Genomic DNA, 16,713 nt, shown 5'->3' on the forward strand with positions numbered 1-16,713 from the left:
GCTTCAGCACCAGATCCCTTGGACAGCTCCTTGCCAGGCGGGCGGACGCAGGAGACCCACGGTGCTACTCGTCCAGCGAGTCCGGGCAAGGAGTTCGCACGCGTCAGCCTGGGAGAAGTGAAGTCAGGCCGAGCTTTTCGGGACACCCCCCTCCCCACCCAGGGCTACTTCGACAGCCCTCCGGGAGGGCAACGCTTCAGTCCCCTCTCAGGTCCCCAGCAATCCAAACTATGGCCGGGAAGAGGGAGCAGCAGCCGGAGCAGAGAGACGAGGAACTGCCCGCTTACTTTGCCGCCCTCGGCACCGGCAGCCCCAAGCCGCGGCAGAAATACGGGGGCATGTTTTGCAATGTGGAAGGCGCCTTTGAAAACAAAACGCTGGACTTCGAGTCTCTCCGCGGAGCAAAGCGAGAGAGCCTGCAGCAGTCCCGCCGCGCAGAACTGCCTCAGCTCTCCAGCGACTCGGAAGGGCAGAGCGAAGCCAGCAGCGAGAGCCAAAGCGCTCCTCTCCTCACGCCCGTGGGGCCCCAGGCTTGCCCCCCTTTCTTTGGAGTTGCAGAGGAATTGCCCAATGGATGCCATCAGGTAACGGGGGAAAGACAACACTGGGGACGGTCATTGGAAGAAGTCGGTAAAGGACCTAAACTTTAGAGCTTCTCGAGAAAGTAGCGCCCCAGCCGTGACTTCCCTTCCCCGTCGTATTTGTCCTCTCCTGCTTTAAAAACGCCAGTTCCCACTCCCCTCCCCAACCTTCGGGAGTGTATTTCATGCCACCCGGCGCTTTTGAGTAACTCTGAGGCAAGCAGGGGGCAGGAAGGGAGCAGGATTTCGCTTCTGGATCAGAGGCACTGCACTGCTTCCGCTGTGCGCATGCTCAGCACCAGGGAGAGCGACACGGCCAGGAATTTAGTCCTAGCAATAAACTCTCGGCATCCACACAAGCCCCACGAAAGAAGGACGACCCACGAACTTCGGGGCCGCGGGAGCAGACGATAAGTTGCATATCCTGAACAGCGATGGGATTCTGAAATTAATACAGATTAATCCTGTATTTAATTGCATCTCGCTTCAGAGAATCAATGGCAGTCCCAAGAGGGCTGGGGATTGATTTGAGCGCCGCTTTAAAAGGGTGTCTGGGTAGGATTCCCTAGTGATACTTCGCATGTGGCTTTTGAGAGCAGCTTTCACGGAGCCTCGCTAGAGTTCGCTGTCCCATTGGTAGGAGTGAGCAATTATTTATTAGGCAACTGAGAAGCACCGGGGATTTTTGCTTTAGTCCCAGTCACCTGCATGCTCAGTGGAGCCCCCCCACCCGCTCACGCGTCCAAACAATGCTACTTCTACCTTTAAAGCCAATGGGAGCAATTTCAAAGTTTTAAAGACATGTGAATGGAAAAGACACCCCCTAAAATGTGCGGGAGAGGATGGAAAGGGTATGAAATAATACGGGTTGGATCTAGTAGTAGACGATTCTACTCTACTTGGCTAAGCGACAAGGATGCGGTCCTTCACAGACCCACCTCCCCTTCTGCATCCCAAAGGAACCGGAGCGCTTAGCGGCGCGCCTGCCTCTGTATTCTGATAAACGATTCTTAATAAAGAGCTGAACAAAGGGGAGTGGGCGCCGTTCTTAAGAAACCGCTCCTAGGAATTTGAACAGAAGGATTTTTAGAAGTGACCCACTATCCATTTATCTGGTGGGTGGGTGGCCACCCTGCAAGATCACTTACAGTCCCGGTTCAGGGAGATTCTACCTCAGGTAAAGAGCACCGCTGCCTTATCTCTAGGGTCCCTCCAGGCCAGCACCCCGTTTCCAACAGAGGGCAGTCAGATGCCTCTGGAAAGCATTCGCTCCAGCACGAAGACCTCCACAGGATCTTACCAGCAACTGGTCCTTAGAACAATTCCAGAGGTTTCCCTAACTTTTTTTGGCCAAGCCATCAGAACTAAAGGTCATTATCATATCTTGTGGCGTTGAATTCCGTAAATCAGTCGTGTGAAACAGGCAAGGGAGTTTTTCAGCGGATTGAACCCAAGTGTCCGTATTGTATTCCCAGTGGTGCTCAGGAGGGAAGCTGAGCTTCCGTACCTTCCGTCAACTCCCGCCAGGGCAAACCAGTCCCTCAAAGTTTACTTGGGCACACGAGGTGGAGCTTCTCGGTAAATGTGTATAGGACCGGGCGGCAAAGCACGCGACACCTCGGCGGGGTTGCAGATTATCAAGCTAGTCGGGGGAGGGCGGCGGTGGGGAGCCGAAACCCCGTTTCTCGGAGGCAACCCCCGCCTCAGAACCTGAGGCGGCGAACGGTCAGCGACGATTTGGCTCCGAAACGGAGGTTAGCGACCACAACCCACCGCCCATAAAACCGCCGGCTGAGTCCCGACCGGGGGCGAAGGACAGCCCAGTGCCCGGGAATCCGCCCGGCCAGAGCCCCGCGGACACTCTCTGCCCCGGCCACGTGCCCTTTGTCTGCCGGCGAGGGGCGGCGCAGGGGAGCCCCGGCAGAACCGCCTGCCCGCCCGCCCGCCGTCTGGGGCTCTGTCTGCCGCCGCACGCCGGCCGCATGCTAATCAGGCTGTGCGGGGCGGCCAGGCCAGGGGGAGCCACCGAGCCGCTCTCGCTCGCTCCCTGCCAGAATCATCCGCCGGGCGGCGAAGTGCGCACGCACACGCGGCCCCGCGCCAGCCAGCCACCAGCCAGCCAGCCAGCCGCTGCTTCCCCGGCCGGAGCCCCGCCGAGCGCCCCTCGCCCCACGGCTCGAACCCTCCCGGCCTCACTCGGCCCGGCCCGCAGGGAAGATGTCGTACCAAGGCAAGAAGAGCACCCCTCGGGTCACGGTGAGAGAGGCCAAGCGAGCCCCTGCGGGTTGCTGTCCTGCAGCTGCCAGGCCGGGCGAGGGAGGCGGATGAGGAGGAGGACGGGCGCGGGCTGGGCCGCGGGCAGCCGGGAGGGGTGGAGCGGGCTAGGCCAGGCCAGGCCAGGAGGGGGTGGGGTCGGCGGAGGCTGCGGACAGGAGAGGCCCTCCGCCGCCCCCCTCCTGCTCTCCTTATTGCGAGGCCATTGGGGGTCGTCGCTTAGGCCAGTCCATGCGCTCCCGGGCAAGGGGCTCCTCTCACTAGAAGAAATGGGGTGGTTCCCAGTCTTGTTTATCTCCAGAAGACGCGAAGCATTCGAGTCCCTTCTCGGGGCCTCAGATTCCCATCAGAAAACGACGGTACTGGAAGCCCTGCAAGGCGCCTTTCTTTCTGCTTCGGGGCGGGAGTTCTCTTAGCCCATTGTTTACCCTCCTCAGGCCCCCAGCCCGGCTTCTCTTGAAAGGATTTCTGGCTCCCACGGAAACAGCAGCGTTGGATATCCTTATGATTCTGGGTCACCCTGCAAAGGGCATCTTCTCCTAGCTCCTCTCCAGAATTTAGTTTCCCGGGCATATGTGGGGGCCAAATATATATATATATATATATATATATAAAGAATGTTCGAAGGTCAAGGAGCATAATTTAGTTTTAGTGCCTGGAGTGTCTCTCACTGGCAGCAGTCAAGACAGGTTATTAGGGCAGGATTTTAATAGAGGAGTCTTACTCTTCTGTAAGACCTCTGGGATCTCTTCAGCTATCATGGGCCGTGGATTTCATTTCTGGCTTGCAATGGAACCTGGGTGGGTGCATGGAAGCAACAGCAGGACAATGCGAGTGTATTCTGGATCTGGCATTAAGTGTTGTGCCCCCCCCCCCGGAAGAGAATTAATGTGCTCTTTTCTTGACTGTAACCTCGTTTGAACCCAAATGGATTTATTTTATCCTCTGTTAGAGGCCCTTCATAACAGCAAGAGTGCTTACCTGTTAATTGAGTATCAAAGGAAAAAGGCAACATATACGTTTTACGTACTTGTAACCCCAGCTAAATCTAAATGTTGTTTTCAAAAGAAGTTGTGTAATGGGACCTTATTCATGAAAGCTTAGTCACATCAAACTCCGTTAACCCACAATAAAGTCTGGCCGTCTGCATCTATTGTCTGCCAAGCTTGTTCTCTGTTATGAGCACTCCATTTTGTCTGAACTTCTGATTGCCACACAAAGATAGCTGGAAGGGGATTTGGGGGGAAATGCCAGAATATTTTCTGCTTACCTGTTAATTGAATTTCAAAGGCAAAGGCAACATGTTCTTTTTACCCATAACCGAAGATAATTTTAAATGTTGCTTTGGAAAGAGATTATTTAATGGATATGAATGAATATTTCCTGCTTCCCTGTGAATGGAAATCTCCGGACACAAATGGTCAGCAGTTGCTGTAACTGTTCAGTTATTTGCCCTTTATCCCACTCAGTTCACACACGCAAAGCTGCATGTGCATGCTTGCACATGTATGTATATGTATATATTTGTTAAGTTATATTAGTGAGTTAAATGAAACAAGCTGGGGGCATTCAAAGACTTGCAGGAGGGCATTGCAATTTGGAAATTCTGCCCCATCACCAAACCTTTACCTGCAGGAGTCTGTAAACTTCCACGGGCTTGTGGGGACTGGTTTTTCCTCCCTCTCTTTTCTTTAAATGACACTAATTTGTTTTCAGCATTCTGTAGGATACTTACAGTTCCATCCAAAGTAGAATTATTCCAGTCTAAGGCCATTGAAATCAATGGCCTTAGACTGGAGTAACTCTGCTTAGGATTGCACTATTAGTCTCATCCAACTTTTTTTTAATTTGAGCTAATTACAAAGTAATATTTTCCTGCATACCTAAGGACTCCCCCCCACAAGTATGTATATGCCCCTACCCTATTTATTTTGTTACTTTCATGATTGAAATGGGGGACGGTCAGTTTCTGTCCAGATGTAGCGATTGTAGCAGTTGGGAAGGGGATAGCTACTGAGATACAAATGTGAAACAGAGTACAGTACATTGGTCAGGCTCCAAAGTACTGTGAAATGAGTTCCATGAACACAAGAGGTTTCAGATGTCTAGCAATTCCACTCCTTTCCCACCCAACTACCCACCTCCAACTCCAACTCCAGCACTGTTTGACAAATAGCTTTGGAAAATGGGGAGGGTTTAAAAAGCAACTTATGATGTGTCATGGAGGGTCAGCTGTTCAAAAAAAAAAAAGTCCAGCCTCCCATGGAACTAAAGCAGGCATCTTGCCTGCACCTGGGTAGCTCTTCAGATGTCACTTAGTTCATGTTGAGTTGATCTCCAAATGAACCATATAATTCAGGAAATGGCAATTGATTCTTGGTTCTTGTGATCCTGTGTTAATGGACTTACCTTGTAAACAGGGGGTGGATTGGGTTGTTAAAAGAGCTTTGGAGGAAGCAGAGCCAAGGGCAGGGCTGGATTTAGAAATGCTTAGTTTCCTAAGCTTTGTCAAGTTGAAAAGGTCCCAAATGGGTCTTGTTCTAGCATGGCAATTGAGTAACATATTTGTTTGTAGAGGCCCCCTGTAATCTGAGGGCCTAGACTGTAGCTTGCTTAGTTTGTGCATGAATCCGGGTCTGTTAGCACTGCAGGAGCCGCTTGGCTTGTGCTCGGGCTGTCGTGACCATGACAATAGTGAGTTCTCATCCATTGTTATGGTCTCTGCAGCCTGGGCCTGAGCCAAGCATTCCCTACAACACTGCCCATAAAGGGCTGCTTGGCTCCTGGTTTCCAATGGCTTACCAGGAAATTTCCCTCAGATACTTCTGTGCACAAGGGTGGTGACACTTTTCTAGCCCTCCACAGCTCCTCATTCAGTGAAAGTTTGGGTAGACTTCACTAAATCTCCACTCTTTCAGTACTATTGTGTTTTATTTTTCATAAAAGCAAATGTGAAGAGAGGAGTGTATCTGGGCAGAGTGGCTTCTCCCCCACTCTCTGACAACTGAAGGGTCTTTAAAATTCTGCTTTGTTTGGCCATGTGGAGCCGGAGCAAACCAGCCATTCAAGCATAGGATGAAAAAACGCCAGTGGAATAAAAGCTGGCTGACCGCATCTGGCATTCTAGGTTGTTATGGGAGAGGGTTTAAGGCGAGTTCGACAATTGCTAGCTCAAGAGGCCTGAGGGGGAGGGGTTGAGAGGTCAGGGAAGCTTTTCACCATTTGTGAAATTGTGAAAATATCCAATTGTTCTCTTTGAAAAATTGATTTAAAGTACATTTTCCATAACAGATTTATTAACACATCCCACAATTGGGGTTTTTAAAACAATTGCCTGTATTTTCCTGAAGCAACCTATAAAAGCCCTAGAGAATCTGATGACATTTCAAGGTGTACTTCTATCCATGCCGCAATCTCCCCAAATCTGGACCTAACATAAAAAGGGATCGCAGGAGGAGTATCAGACATGGTTAGTTTTTTAACTTGAGCAGAAAGTTTAACAAGGGAGGCCGTAGTATATGTTGTAGAACCAGCATGGTGTAGTGGCTGCTGTTGGGCTAGGACCCTGGGAGACCCAGTTTTGAATCCCTGCTGTGCCTTGGAGGCTCACTGGATAACCCTGGACCAGTGAATTTCTCGTCCTACCTACCTCACCAAATTATTTTTAGAAGATAAACTGGAGGAAAAGAGAATAGTGTAAACCACGTTGGGTCCCTATTGGATAGAAAAGAGGGATATGAGGGATATAAATATTTATACAAAGAAATGTGTCTTCAGATGTTTATTTTGGTAAAAATATGCCTTTTGTTACAGGACTTTTGTTTTTTAAAAAGGAAATAATGGGAAAAGGTGATATGGGACTCTCTGACGTTGTATCAAGCAAAGATATTACCAACTCCCTTAATGTTTGTATTTAGCTTGATTTCTTGTTTAATAATTTTTTATGGCAGGCACCTTTTAGATATTGGATCTGGCTTGAATAAGCTCTGGGACAAACAACTGTACAGTTTCTGTTTGGCCAGAAGCAAGTCTTTTTCACGTGTGCCTAGGGATCAGCAATCGTGGTGGGCTATGGTCTATTGCTTGGGTGTGTGTGTGTGATCATATTTTAATTACAACATTGTGAGACCAGTCTTCTCCTCTGTGCTCAGTTTGTATATCTGTAAATAAATAGATACTGTAAAAATCCTGCAAATATTCACGTTATCAATTCTACTGATCTAAGAAAAAATCAGAGTAAGGAGAAAAATTTGGAACATCTATTTTACTGGATCCAATCCATTTTAATGGAATGGATAGGTTGGAGCAGTGTCTTTCTCTGCCTCCTCTTCTTAGCACCAAGCCTTGTCTGCAGTAATTTTGATGGGTATTTCTCTGGAATGGCTAAGAGAGGTTAGCTTCAAAGGAGGCACCTTTAAGCAAATTGTCGGTCTGATTCCTGTGAGGTCCTGGGAGATGCCGGGTGGGGGAGGAGGGAACAAAGCAGTGTTTCAAAGCCATGCTGTTTGATTGGGAGAGTTGAAGGATGTGGGAGTGCACTCTGCCTTTTCATTTTTAGCCATCTGAATTGAGACCCATCTGTCCAGCATCACATTTTAAAAATCAAAATGTTAGTGGGCAGGATTGTTACATCTTCAAATGTTTCAGTCCTTCACATCCTCTTAAAATTATAATTATGTTCTTGGAGAATTGTTTTCTTGCTGTTTCTCTAAGGCCGATGCAATCCACTTTGGGTAGAGGTCATGAACTCCCCTCCTCTTATGCTCATAAGGCACTGTAAGGGCTTTGCCTGTACATTTCTCATAGACCCAATTCCTGTGATTCTATCCTTGTTAAAAAGGGATGAAAACTAGTGCCCATCAAACCTACTCACATATGGCAAAATCCACCAAACATCACACTACTTTAAGAGGACACAAGCTACTGCAGAAACTGGGTTTGTGGCTTGGGCATCTCTGACCTGCTTTTTTTTATGGTCAAAGTACAATTGATCCTCAGTTGCATGTAGTTACCTCCTTTTTTAAAAAAAAAAATCAGCTGTGAAGGGAGCAAAATTTCAGTCTCCAGGAGCCCCTCTGTTTTATCCCCTGCAAGAAAAAACATCCTTAAATAGGGCCAGAGGGAAAAGGGTTGTACTGGTCTTTTACTTCCTGTTGCAGCCTGCTGCATTTAGTGAAAGTAAAATAAATGTCAGGGAGAAATGGCATATGTGTCATTTGGCCTTCAGAGTAATGCAGTTCTATATCATGGAGGCAGAAGTATTCAATGAAAGCAAAATGGGTCACAGAAGACACATTGCAATTTTCCTTTGATTCATTTCCTCTGTGGACTTATTCTCCACTCAATGAACACTTTTTAAGTGTTTATCTTTGCGCTGGTATAGTTAACTTTTACGTAGGAATTAGCAAAATTCAAATGTTGCTGCAGAACTTGAAATCTACATGCTTTAGATCAATACTAACAGCTGTTCTAATCTACATTCTTATTTCATCAGGCATTTATAATAACATGTTTCTGAATAAATGTAAAACGGCAGGTTAATGAATTCTAGAACAAAAGTCATGTGACACCTTTTATTAAGAGCACCAAAAATATCTCCAAACAGTGCACATCACAAAATAGTGTGCAAGCTTTAGAGTCCTTTCGAATTCTTCAGAAGGCTAGGTGTTCGGTACAGAAGGGCGGAGTTCTTTCAAGGCATGATGGCAAGACCCAGAGTCTGAATTGTAGTATTAAGTTGGAAAACAAGATACAATCCGTATCTTGAAACTTTGATTTTGCTACTGTGTCTTGAAACAACTTATTTTCTCTCCCTGACTCCCTTCTTTGTATCAAACAAACACCCTGATGCTTGCTGTTCTGATATTTTAGTCGGTCCCAATAAAAGGTGTTACATGACTTCTGTTTTCCTTAACTTTTCTGTGTGCCAGCATAGCTGCTTGAGAGCTCTGTCTATCATGTGCAGGAAATCTCTAAGTTATCTTGGAAAACATTTTTGTCTTTTATTAGAGCGATCGGTTGCTCATCAAAGGAGGGAAGATTGTCAATGATGACCAGTCATTTTATGCAGATATCTATGTGGAAGATGGCTTGATTAAGTAAGTTGATGGAAAATATTCTGTAGTACAGTTTTGTATATTTTCATGTCACATGAATTGAGGAACTTTTTCTAAACCCAATTTAATATTTATTACATCCATCCAAACAATCCTAAGCAGAGTTACACCCTTTTAAGCCCATGGACTCTAACTCAACACAACTCAAACACTGGATGTCTGTAGGTTATTTTAAAAGAAGTCAATAGGAATAGGTTGCTGGTAGTATTCATTGAAAAGCAAGTCGAAGTGCAAGTCACACTGGGGAACTTCAGTGTTGAAGTATGACCCACAATCCACAAAACACTTTCCAGCATTCAGTTCCTGAAAACAAAGTCAAAAGTTATCTTTGGCTCAGGTATCAAAATTACTTGCCCCATTGTAGTCACATTTGGCCCAACCCAGTGAATGGAAGGGATATTGTGTGCATGGAACTGCTTTTCTCTTCTTGTGGTTCTCTACCAGATTGGGCTGTGCATGCCCAATCCGGTAGTAGCATCAACTTCCTTCCACATGCAGAAAGTCCTCCAGGATCCTGCTGGACATGGGTAAAGGTATTGTTATCCACATGTACTCCCCTTTACATGTATTCTTAGACACATGCAGGCTCTTTAAATTAGGTTCAGCACTCACACCTAGAACCACAACCAATGTGGGGAAATTTAAGTTCATTGACAGGGGAAAAGCTTTACCCATTTCGGCAGCCTGACTAGCTTGGAAAACTGACACATTTGTCAGTTAGGGAAAGCAGAATGTATGATTTTGGGATCTTTACTTAGATAATGCACAAATAAACTCAGAGTGCCACTAACCCCCAAACAACCAGATATTTTCCCAAAGAAGTGTTAGAATTTATTGAGGAAAATATAGGGGCACAGGAATTGAAAGGTACTTAAGCATAAGAATAGTGAAATTGTTGTGTTCAGAAGGACATGTGTATGAAGAGTTACATGAGAGGAGTAAAAGTGAAAGACAGCCAAGTGTCCGGACTGAGAGGGAATTCTTCATTGGGGAATAGCCACAAGGAAGAGTGGGAGAATGAAGGATTTAAAGAAGGGGAAAGGAGAGTCTTTAAAAGAAAAGAATGAACAGAGGAGTTTAATCTGCCCTCAGTCTGCTGAGCTGGGTAGAGTATGTTGTTTGCTTCAGTGACTCAGAGACTGAGAGTGGGAAATTTTAGGCAGTTTCCAAAGGTAGATAAGGCAGTGTGGTAAAGACACTCCGATGTGGTAAAGAGACATCTTACCATCCCAAAGAAACAGCAGTGGAGTTGGCAGTCTCTGTTCAAATGGAAAGGGGAAAAAATATCACCACTCAGGCTGGCAAAGCGGTGACAGTTATAAGAGCCAGCACAAAGGAATACAAAGAAATAAGTGTGACGTCCAGAATGAACCTCTGTGAATTTCTTGGCTGTGACTGAGTTGTGTGTGTGTGGGGGGGGGGCTTCCTAGAAAGGCAAAAAAAAAGAACCCATGAGGAGTTGTCATAAATTGAATGTGACTTTACAGAAATTTGCAGAGCAATCCTAAACAGAATTACAGCCTTCTAAGCTCATTGAAGTCAATACTGTCTTAGAAGCGGTAACTGCTTAGAACTGCACTGTAAATTATGTTATTAAGGGCATGTCCAGATAACTCATTCCATTGTTATGTCTAATTCCATTGTTATCATTGTAATCATCCTGGAGAAAAGAGATCAAATAGGCAAAAAAAGAAGAAGACTTTTTCAAAAGCAGTATCAGAAACAAAACACGCTGACTGTATACCGCCTTGACGGTATCTATTAATACCATTGCCATTGAAAAACTCTCTTAATGTCATTTTCAGACAAATTGGGGAAAATCTGATTGTTCCCGGAGGTATAAAAACATTGGATGCCTATGGCCAACTAGTTATGCCTGGTGGAATAGATGTACACACTAGATTACAGATGCCCGTGATGGGAATGACCTCTGCTGATGACTTCTATCAAGGCACAAAAGCTGCTCTAGCAGGAGGAACCACCATGATACGTATGTACCATCTCTGGCACGGGCAGTGTTGAATACTGTCATTAGATGGTCATTGCAGAATGTTTTAATTTTCCATTGCCATATCAGAAAAATCTCATCTATTTCCAGACTATCTGGATAAGCACTTAGAACCACATTTACATGCTGAGTATATTAGCTGAGAACATGTAGATTTAACTCAGTCTACCAGTGACATGGTTATGTGATTGCCTTACAACATGCATTACTCTTTGGGAGTCGAATTAACTGCAAAGAACATAGATCTATTCAAAAACAATTATGAAAAACTATGGACTCAGATAGAGAGAGACTTGATTAAATGGAATAGATTGAATTTGTCATGGTTGGGTAGGATTGCAGCAGTTAAGATGAATGTGTTACCAAGAGTAATGTTTTTGCTACAGACAATACCAATCATCAGAGACTCCAAACAATTTGAAAAATGGCAGAGGAAAATATCAGATTTTGTTTGGGCAGGCAAGAAGCCTCGAGTGAAAGTGAAAGTTTTACAAGATGCAAAGGAAAGAGGCGGAATGCAACTGCCCAATCTGAGACTTTATCATGATGCAATCTGCCTAGTTTGGTTGAAAGAATGGATGACATTAAAGAACAAGAAATTATTAGCCCTAGAGGGATATAAAAAAATATTTGGATGGCACGCATATTTATGGCATGACAAAGTAAAGGTCAACTCGATGTTCCTGCATCACTTTGTTCGGAGAAGTCTATACATAATCTGGAAGAAGTACAGAATTTATCTACAAGAAGGAACCCCTTTGTGGGTGGTTCCATATGAGGTGATAGACCCGAGAGCTGTTGATAATGAACAACAATGTTTAACGTATAAAGAAATAACTAAAACTGAAGCATCCAAACTTAGAATAAAGACACAAGAGGAACTATCACCTAACTACGATTGGTTCCAGTATAGACAGATCAGAGACTTATATAATTCGGACTCTGTAAAGGGAGGTATACGAATAGAGAATTCGGAACTAGAGCAGACCCTTCTTAAAGAAGATAAGAAAAGAATATCCAAGGTATACCAAGTACTGTTGAAGTGGTATACCGAGGATGAGATAGTTAAAACACAAATGGTGAAATGGGCTATAAACTTTAATAAAGAAATAACAATGGAGGCATGGGAATACTTGTGGAAAACTACAATGAAGACAACGACATGTATTAATATCAAAGAGAACATTCATAAAATGATCTATCGTTGGTACATGACACCAAAGAAGATTGCGCTAGGGAATTTGAATACTTCTAATAAATGCTGGAAATGTAAGAAGCATGAGGGCTCCCTCTATCATATGTGGTGGTCGTGTGAGGTAGCCAGGCAGTACTGGGGGGAAATAATAAGAGAAATGAGTGAAATTTTACAATTTCAAATTAATAAGAACCCAGAACTCCTGCTACTGAACTTGGGAATGGAGGGAATTCCAGCCCAACACAGGACGTTGATATTTTATATGACAGCAGCAGCTAGACTTTTGTATGCGCAAAAATGGAAAGTACAAGAAGTGCCAACTATTGAAGATTGGACTTACAAATTGCTGTATATGGCTGAAATGGACAAGATGACAAGAAAATTGAGAGATCTGGACTCAGGGCAGTTCAACACAGATTGGGAGAAGCTGAAACAATACCTGGAGAAGAAATGGGAGGTGGGAGGAAAACTGTGGCAGTTTGAGAACTACTGAAGTATTGAAGTAGAGGGGGGAGACTTTACCGGGGGGAGAAGAGATAAATGTGAATTAATAAGCAGTCAGATTAATAGATTGACATATATATAGATATATATAGGTTAACAAACAGAACATAGAGAAAATAATTAATTATAAGGATTAAATATAAGGAGCGATTAACTAACAATATTTTCTTTTTTTTCTGACAAGTTTTGTACCAAACTGAATGTCTGAAGATATAGATGGGTCAAATTGATTGACTACGTGAGGAGAGATATATAGAACTATTATAAAAAGATAGAATGAGTAATATATATAGAGAATAAGTCAAATTGTTTGATATAAACGAATGTATGATCTATATGGTTTATGATATATAGAAATACCTGAAATTGAAAAATTGGGATAAATTGTTTATCTAAGATAGAAACAAAGGCTTACAGTTTGGGCATATAATGTTAAAAATAGTTAAGGATGTACTGCTTAGAATAATGGAGAATATATATTTGTTTTAGATAGAGGAAGCTAATAAAAGTAAGGGAAAGGGGACAAAGGGTTGGAAAGCTGTTGGAAGTCAACAAAAAGGGGGGGGGGAAAGGGAGGGGGTTAGAGATGAAAAAATTGGGGAAAATTGAATGTAAATGTGGAAATAATGGATTCTAACCCAATAAAAATTTTTCAAAAAAAAAAAAACATGCATTACTCATGACTTACTCATATTGCCATGTGCCCAAGTCAGTCCTGGTACAGTAAACCCATATATGATTGCCCTGCTGTCTTTTTGTCTATCTGTCACATTTTTATCCCACCCTTTCTCTAAGGACTTCAGGATGATGTTCCTGGCTTTCCCAGCTTCCTTTTTATCTCACAACAACCCTGTGGTGTAAATTAAGTGGAGTGACTGACTCAAGGTCACCTTGCAAGCTATCGGGGGGGGGGCTTTAGGGGGAAGGGTTGGATCTTCTCACTCCAGCACAACACTAGCTCATTTGACTTGTCACATGAATGAATTCTCCTTAGTTCATATGTATGTATCACACCCTTCAATAAAATGCGTACTGTTTGGTTATACATAGACATATGTATCTGCATTTCATTATAGCCTCATAAGCAATAAATCCTGTTTCCTGTTTTACAAAACACTACTGGTATATCCATGTCTCTGGACATCATCTGAATAAGAAAGTTGTCCTAAATACCTTAATGGGCATTAGAAAACCCTGATACGTATTTCTTGACTGGACCACTTTTTTTTTAATGCATACCAGGCAGTTAAATTCTTGCTGATGCTTTTGGTTTTCTTCTTCCAGTTGATCATGTGTTTCCTGAATCTGGAGCAAACCTCCTGGCTGCCTATGATCAATGGAGAGAGTGTGCTGACAGTAAGGCCTGCTGTGATTATTCACTGCACATTGATATCACTCGCTGGCACGAGAGCATAAAAGAAGAGCTGGAGGCTCTTGTTAAAGACAAAGGTAGGATCATAATCAGTTTTGTGGGGACTCTGGAGTGAGTACCAGTTGTGGTTGGGTCATAGCTCTCTAGCTGCAAATGAATTAAGCTTAAGGAAACGTTATTGCATAAGCTGATGTTGGATGAGGGGTTATGCTTGGGGTGCGGACTCTTTGTATGCCACTCCACACATTTTCCCAAGTGGAACCTGCTGGGAACCATCACCACTAGGAAGAACTCCAGTTGCTACCTGAAAGCCTTCCAGATAGGCATGCATCTAAGATGGAACTGTTGTATGCAATCCCATGGCTCAGGTACAAGCAGGAACAGAATGAAGTCATGAAGCCAGGGATGACATCTTCTGAAGAAACTGCTAACACCTCTCCCATCAAAATTTAAGTAGCCAAGTTTAACTTAGTGGGTCATTCTGATGTTAGACTTTTCATATTTACTTAATTATTGCAGTAAATTCCAATAACTTGATTAGAAACAGGGTGGAGAGAGGTTGTCCAGTTGAGCAGGATGAGAAATAATACACTGGAAGTAACACAGCTTGAAGGCTGGGTTCTGAGTAAAGTGGTCTACTACATTGCAGTGTGAATTGTCTACACATTGTGATTCCCAACTAATTGCACTATGATACTGGGGAAAAAATTCTTTGTGACAATGGACAGGAGTATTTCATATAGATGGGTCATTCAGATATACTAGTTGGACACAGACCAACATCGCAAATGAATATCAGCCTTGACGATAGGTGAGGTTGGGGTTGGGAAGGAAAGTGGGTATTCAGAGCCACTGCTTCCCATACTGGCTTTTTCATTAGTTGTGATTCCGCCCCTCAGCAGTTGCTAGCAAAATATATGAATGCTGCAGAATTTGTAGGAGATGCTGTTTATATCTCTAAAAGAAGTTTTAATTATCTCTGGCTTTACTCAGATGGTCAAATCTCTGCATGTATTTAGATTACTAATCTTAAATCCACTCCATTGATTTTTAGGTCATTTGCACATGCTGTTAAAGGGATGTCCCATTCACTGAACACTGGTGGCTTTTCCCCAGGAATCCAGACATCTCTGTTTGCAAAACATTTGCGGGCTGTTTGGCTTCCACTTTTTCAGCGCTTTTTCTGGGAATGCATTTTCTGTGGTCACAAAAAAGGTGCCGAAAAAGCAGAAACCAAATGTCCCACAAATGTTTTGCAAATGGATTTCTGGGAAAAAGCTACCGGCATTCCATGAGCGGGCCATCCCTGTAAGGGCATGTGGAAATGGGCTTAGTAAGATTTCCTTCTGAGTAGTGGTGCTTAAGTCACACAGTACAGATTTTATTCAACTTTGTTTTTCTAATCTACGCCTTAACTTTTACCAGCTATGAATATAAATTAGCCAGTACATGTTGCCTGGAAACCAGCAGTCTTTCAGTTGCAGGCATTAATTCACTTCTGCTTTTGTTCAGGTGTGAACTCCTTTCTTGTTTTTATGGCGTATAAAGACAAACTTCAGTGCACTGATGCTCAGGTAACAGAGAGATAAACTAGGATTCAAGTTCCCTTTTGTAGTTAATGCCACCCCCCATCCAAAGACTGAGATTTTTTTCCCCTTTCATTTTTGGCAGATGTATGAGATATTCAGCATCATTCGAGATCTGGGTGCCATTGCGCAAGTACATGCCGAAAATGGAGACATCATTGATGAGGTAGTGTAAATGCTTCAGGACTCACTTAAACTTACAAGAATAGATGGTTTGCATTCTTCTGAGGTAGGGATGGCCTCTTTCTTAAGCCTGAGGAATCGGATGGTGTCGCCTGCAGCTCCCTGGGAGCTGGTTCCTTCATCTCCCCCCTCCTCTGAACCTGGTGGGTCTTAAATATAGATGGTGTCACCCGTGGATGTAACCTGTGTAGGAAGAATCCACTGTGATCATTTTCAGTAGCTCTTAAGATGATGCTGGCTAGATTCAGTAAGTCACTTTGAGAGCAATTGTAAGCAGATGTGCTTAGAAGCAAGTCCCAATTTATTCCATGTGGTTTGCTCCCAGGAAAGTGTTCTGCTCTCAGTTCGTGGTGCTGTGAACTCCGGAATTAATTACCTGGATCCCATAGGTTGTTTCTGAATTAAAAATAGAACCCTTCAAGGGCCCTGTCCCCAGTGTACATTTTAGAGGTTGACAATCCACTTGTGGGATCTATTCCACCATTTGAGAATCAGTGCCATAAAAGGAAATATTGGGCAGTTGCCAGTGGCCTGACAAAAATATCTGGATCTATTTGGCAAGCCCTAATCCAGTGGCTTTTCAAATGGAAGGGAGAGCAGTTAAATGTGGTTGTGCTCATGTGCACCAGCCTTCTGTGTTTAGATCTGGAGTCCTCTGTGTTTTATAACAGGAGGATTTGTGTTTCTTTCTTCCATGTACTTTTACAGAGAGCCTTGATGTTGATGCTCAAGGTGCCCCTACAGCATCAGGCTGCAAACCCGCAAGTTCCTCTGAAGATATTGATTTGTTTAGAATTAGAGAATTTCTGTTCACATCTAGCCAACATGATCCAATTCACATCAGAGGGGTGCCTTCAGAGAGTTTTTAAAATGTTCCACATGACAGCATGCAAG

The 16,713-nt window shown here is 44.0% G+C and overlaps 1 protein-coding gene across 2 annotated transcripts in view; it reads left to right on the forward strand.

Moving 5' to 3' along the window:
• Window positions 1-227: 227 nt before the first annotated feature.
• DPYSL4 (dihydropyrimidinase like 4) overlaps window positions 228-16,713 on the forward strand; it is a 43,844-nt gene continuing 27,358 nt past the window's right edge. The window contains exons 1-6 of one of the 2 annotated variants that reach the window (XM_054982618.1): window positions 228-584; window positions 8,865-8,953; window positions 10,777-10,961; window positions 13,963-14,127; window positions 15,563-15,624; window positions 15,722-15,802. In XM_054982618.1, coding sequence (XP_054838593.1) covers window positions 231-584; window positions 8,865-8,953; window positions 10,777-10,961; window positions 13,963-14,127; window positions 15,563-15,624; window positions 15,722-15,802 — 936 coding nt within the window. In that variant the 5' untranslated portion in view covers window positions 228-230. Of the gene's footprint in view, window positions 585-2,798; window positions 2,838-8,864; window positions 8,954-10,776; window positions 10,962-13,962; window positions 14,128-15,562; window positions 15,625-15,721; window positions 15,803-16,713 lie in introns of those variants that run through there. The other variant, XM_054982617.1, reaches the window with a different exon arrangement.

This window comes from Eublepharis macularius, chromosome 6 (genome assembly GCF_028583425.1).
Source record: "Eublepharis macularius isolate TG4126 chromosome 6, MPM_Emac_v1.0, whole genome shotgun sequence".
NCBI classification, from domain to species: Eukaryota; Metazoa; Chordata; class Lepidosauria; order Squamata; family Eublepharidae; genus Eublepharis; species Eublepharis macularius.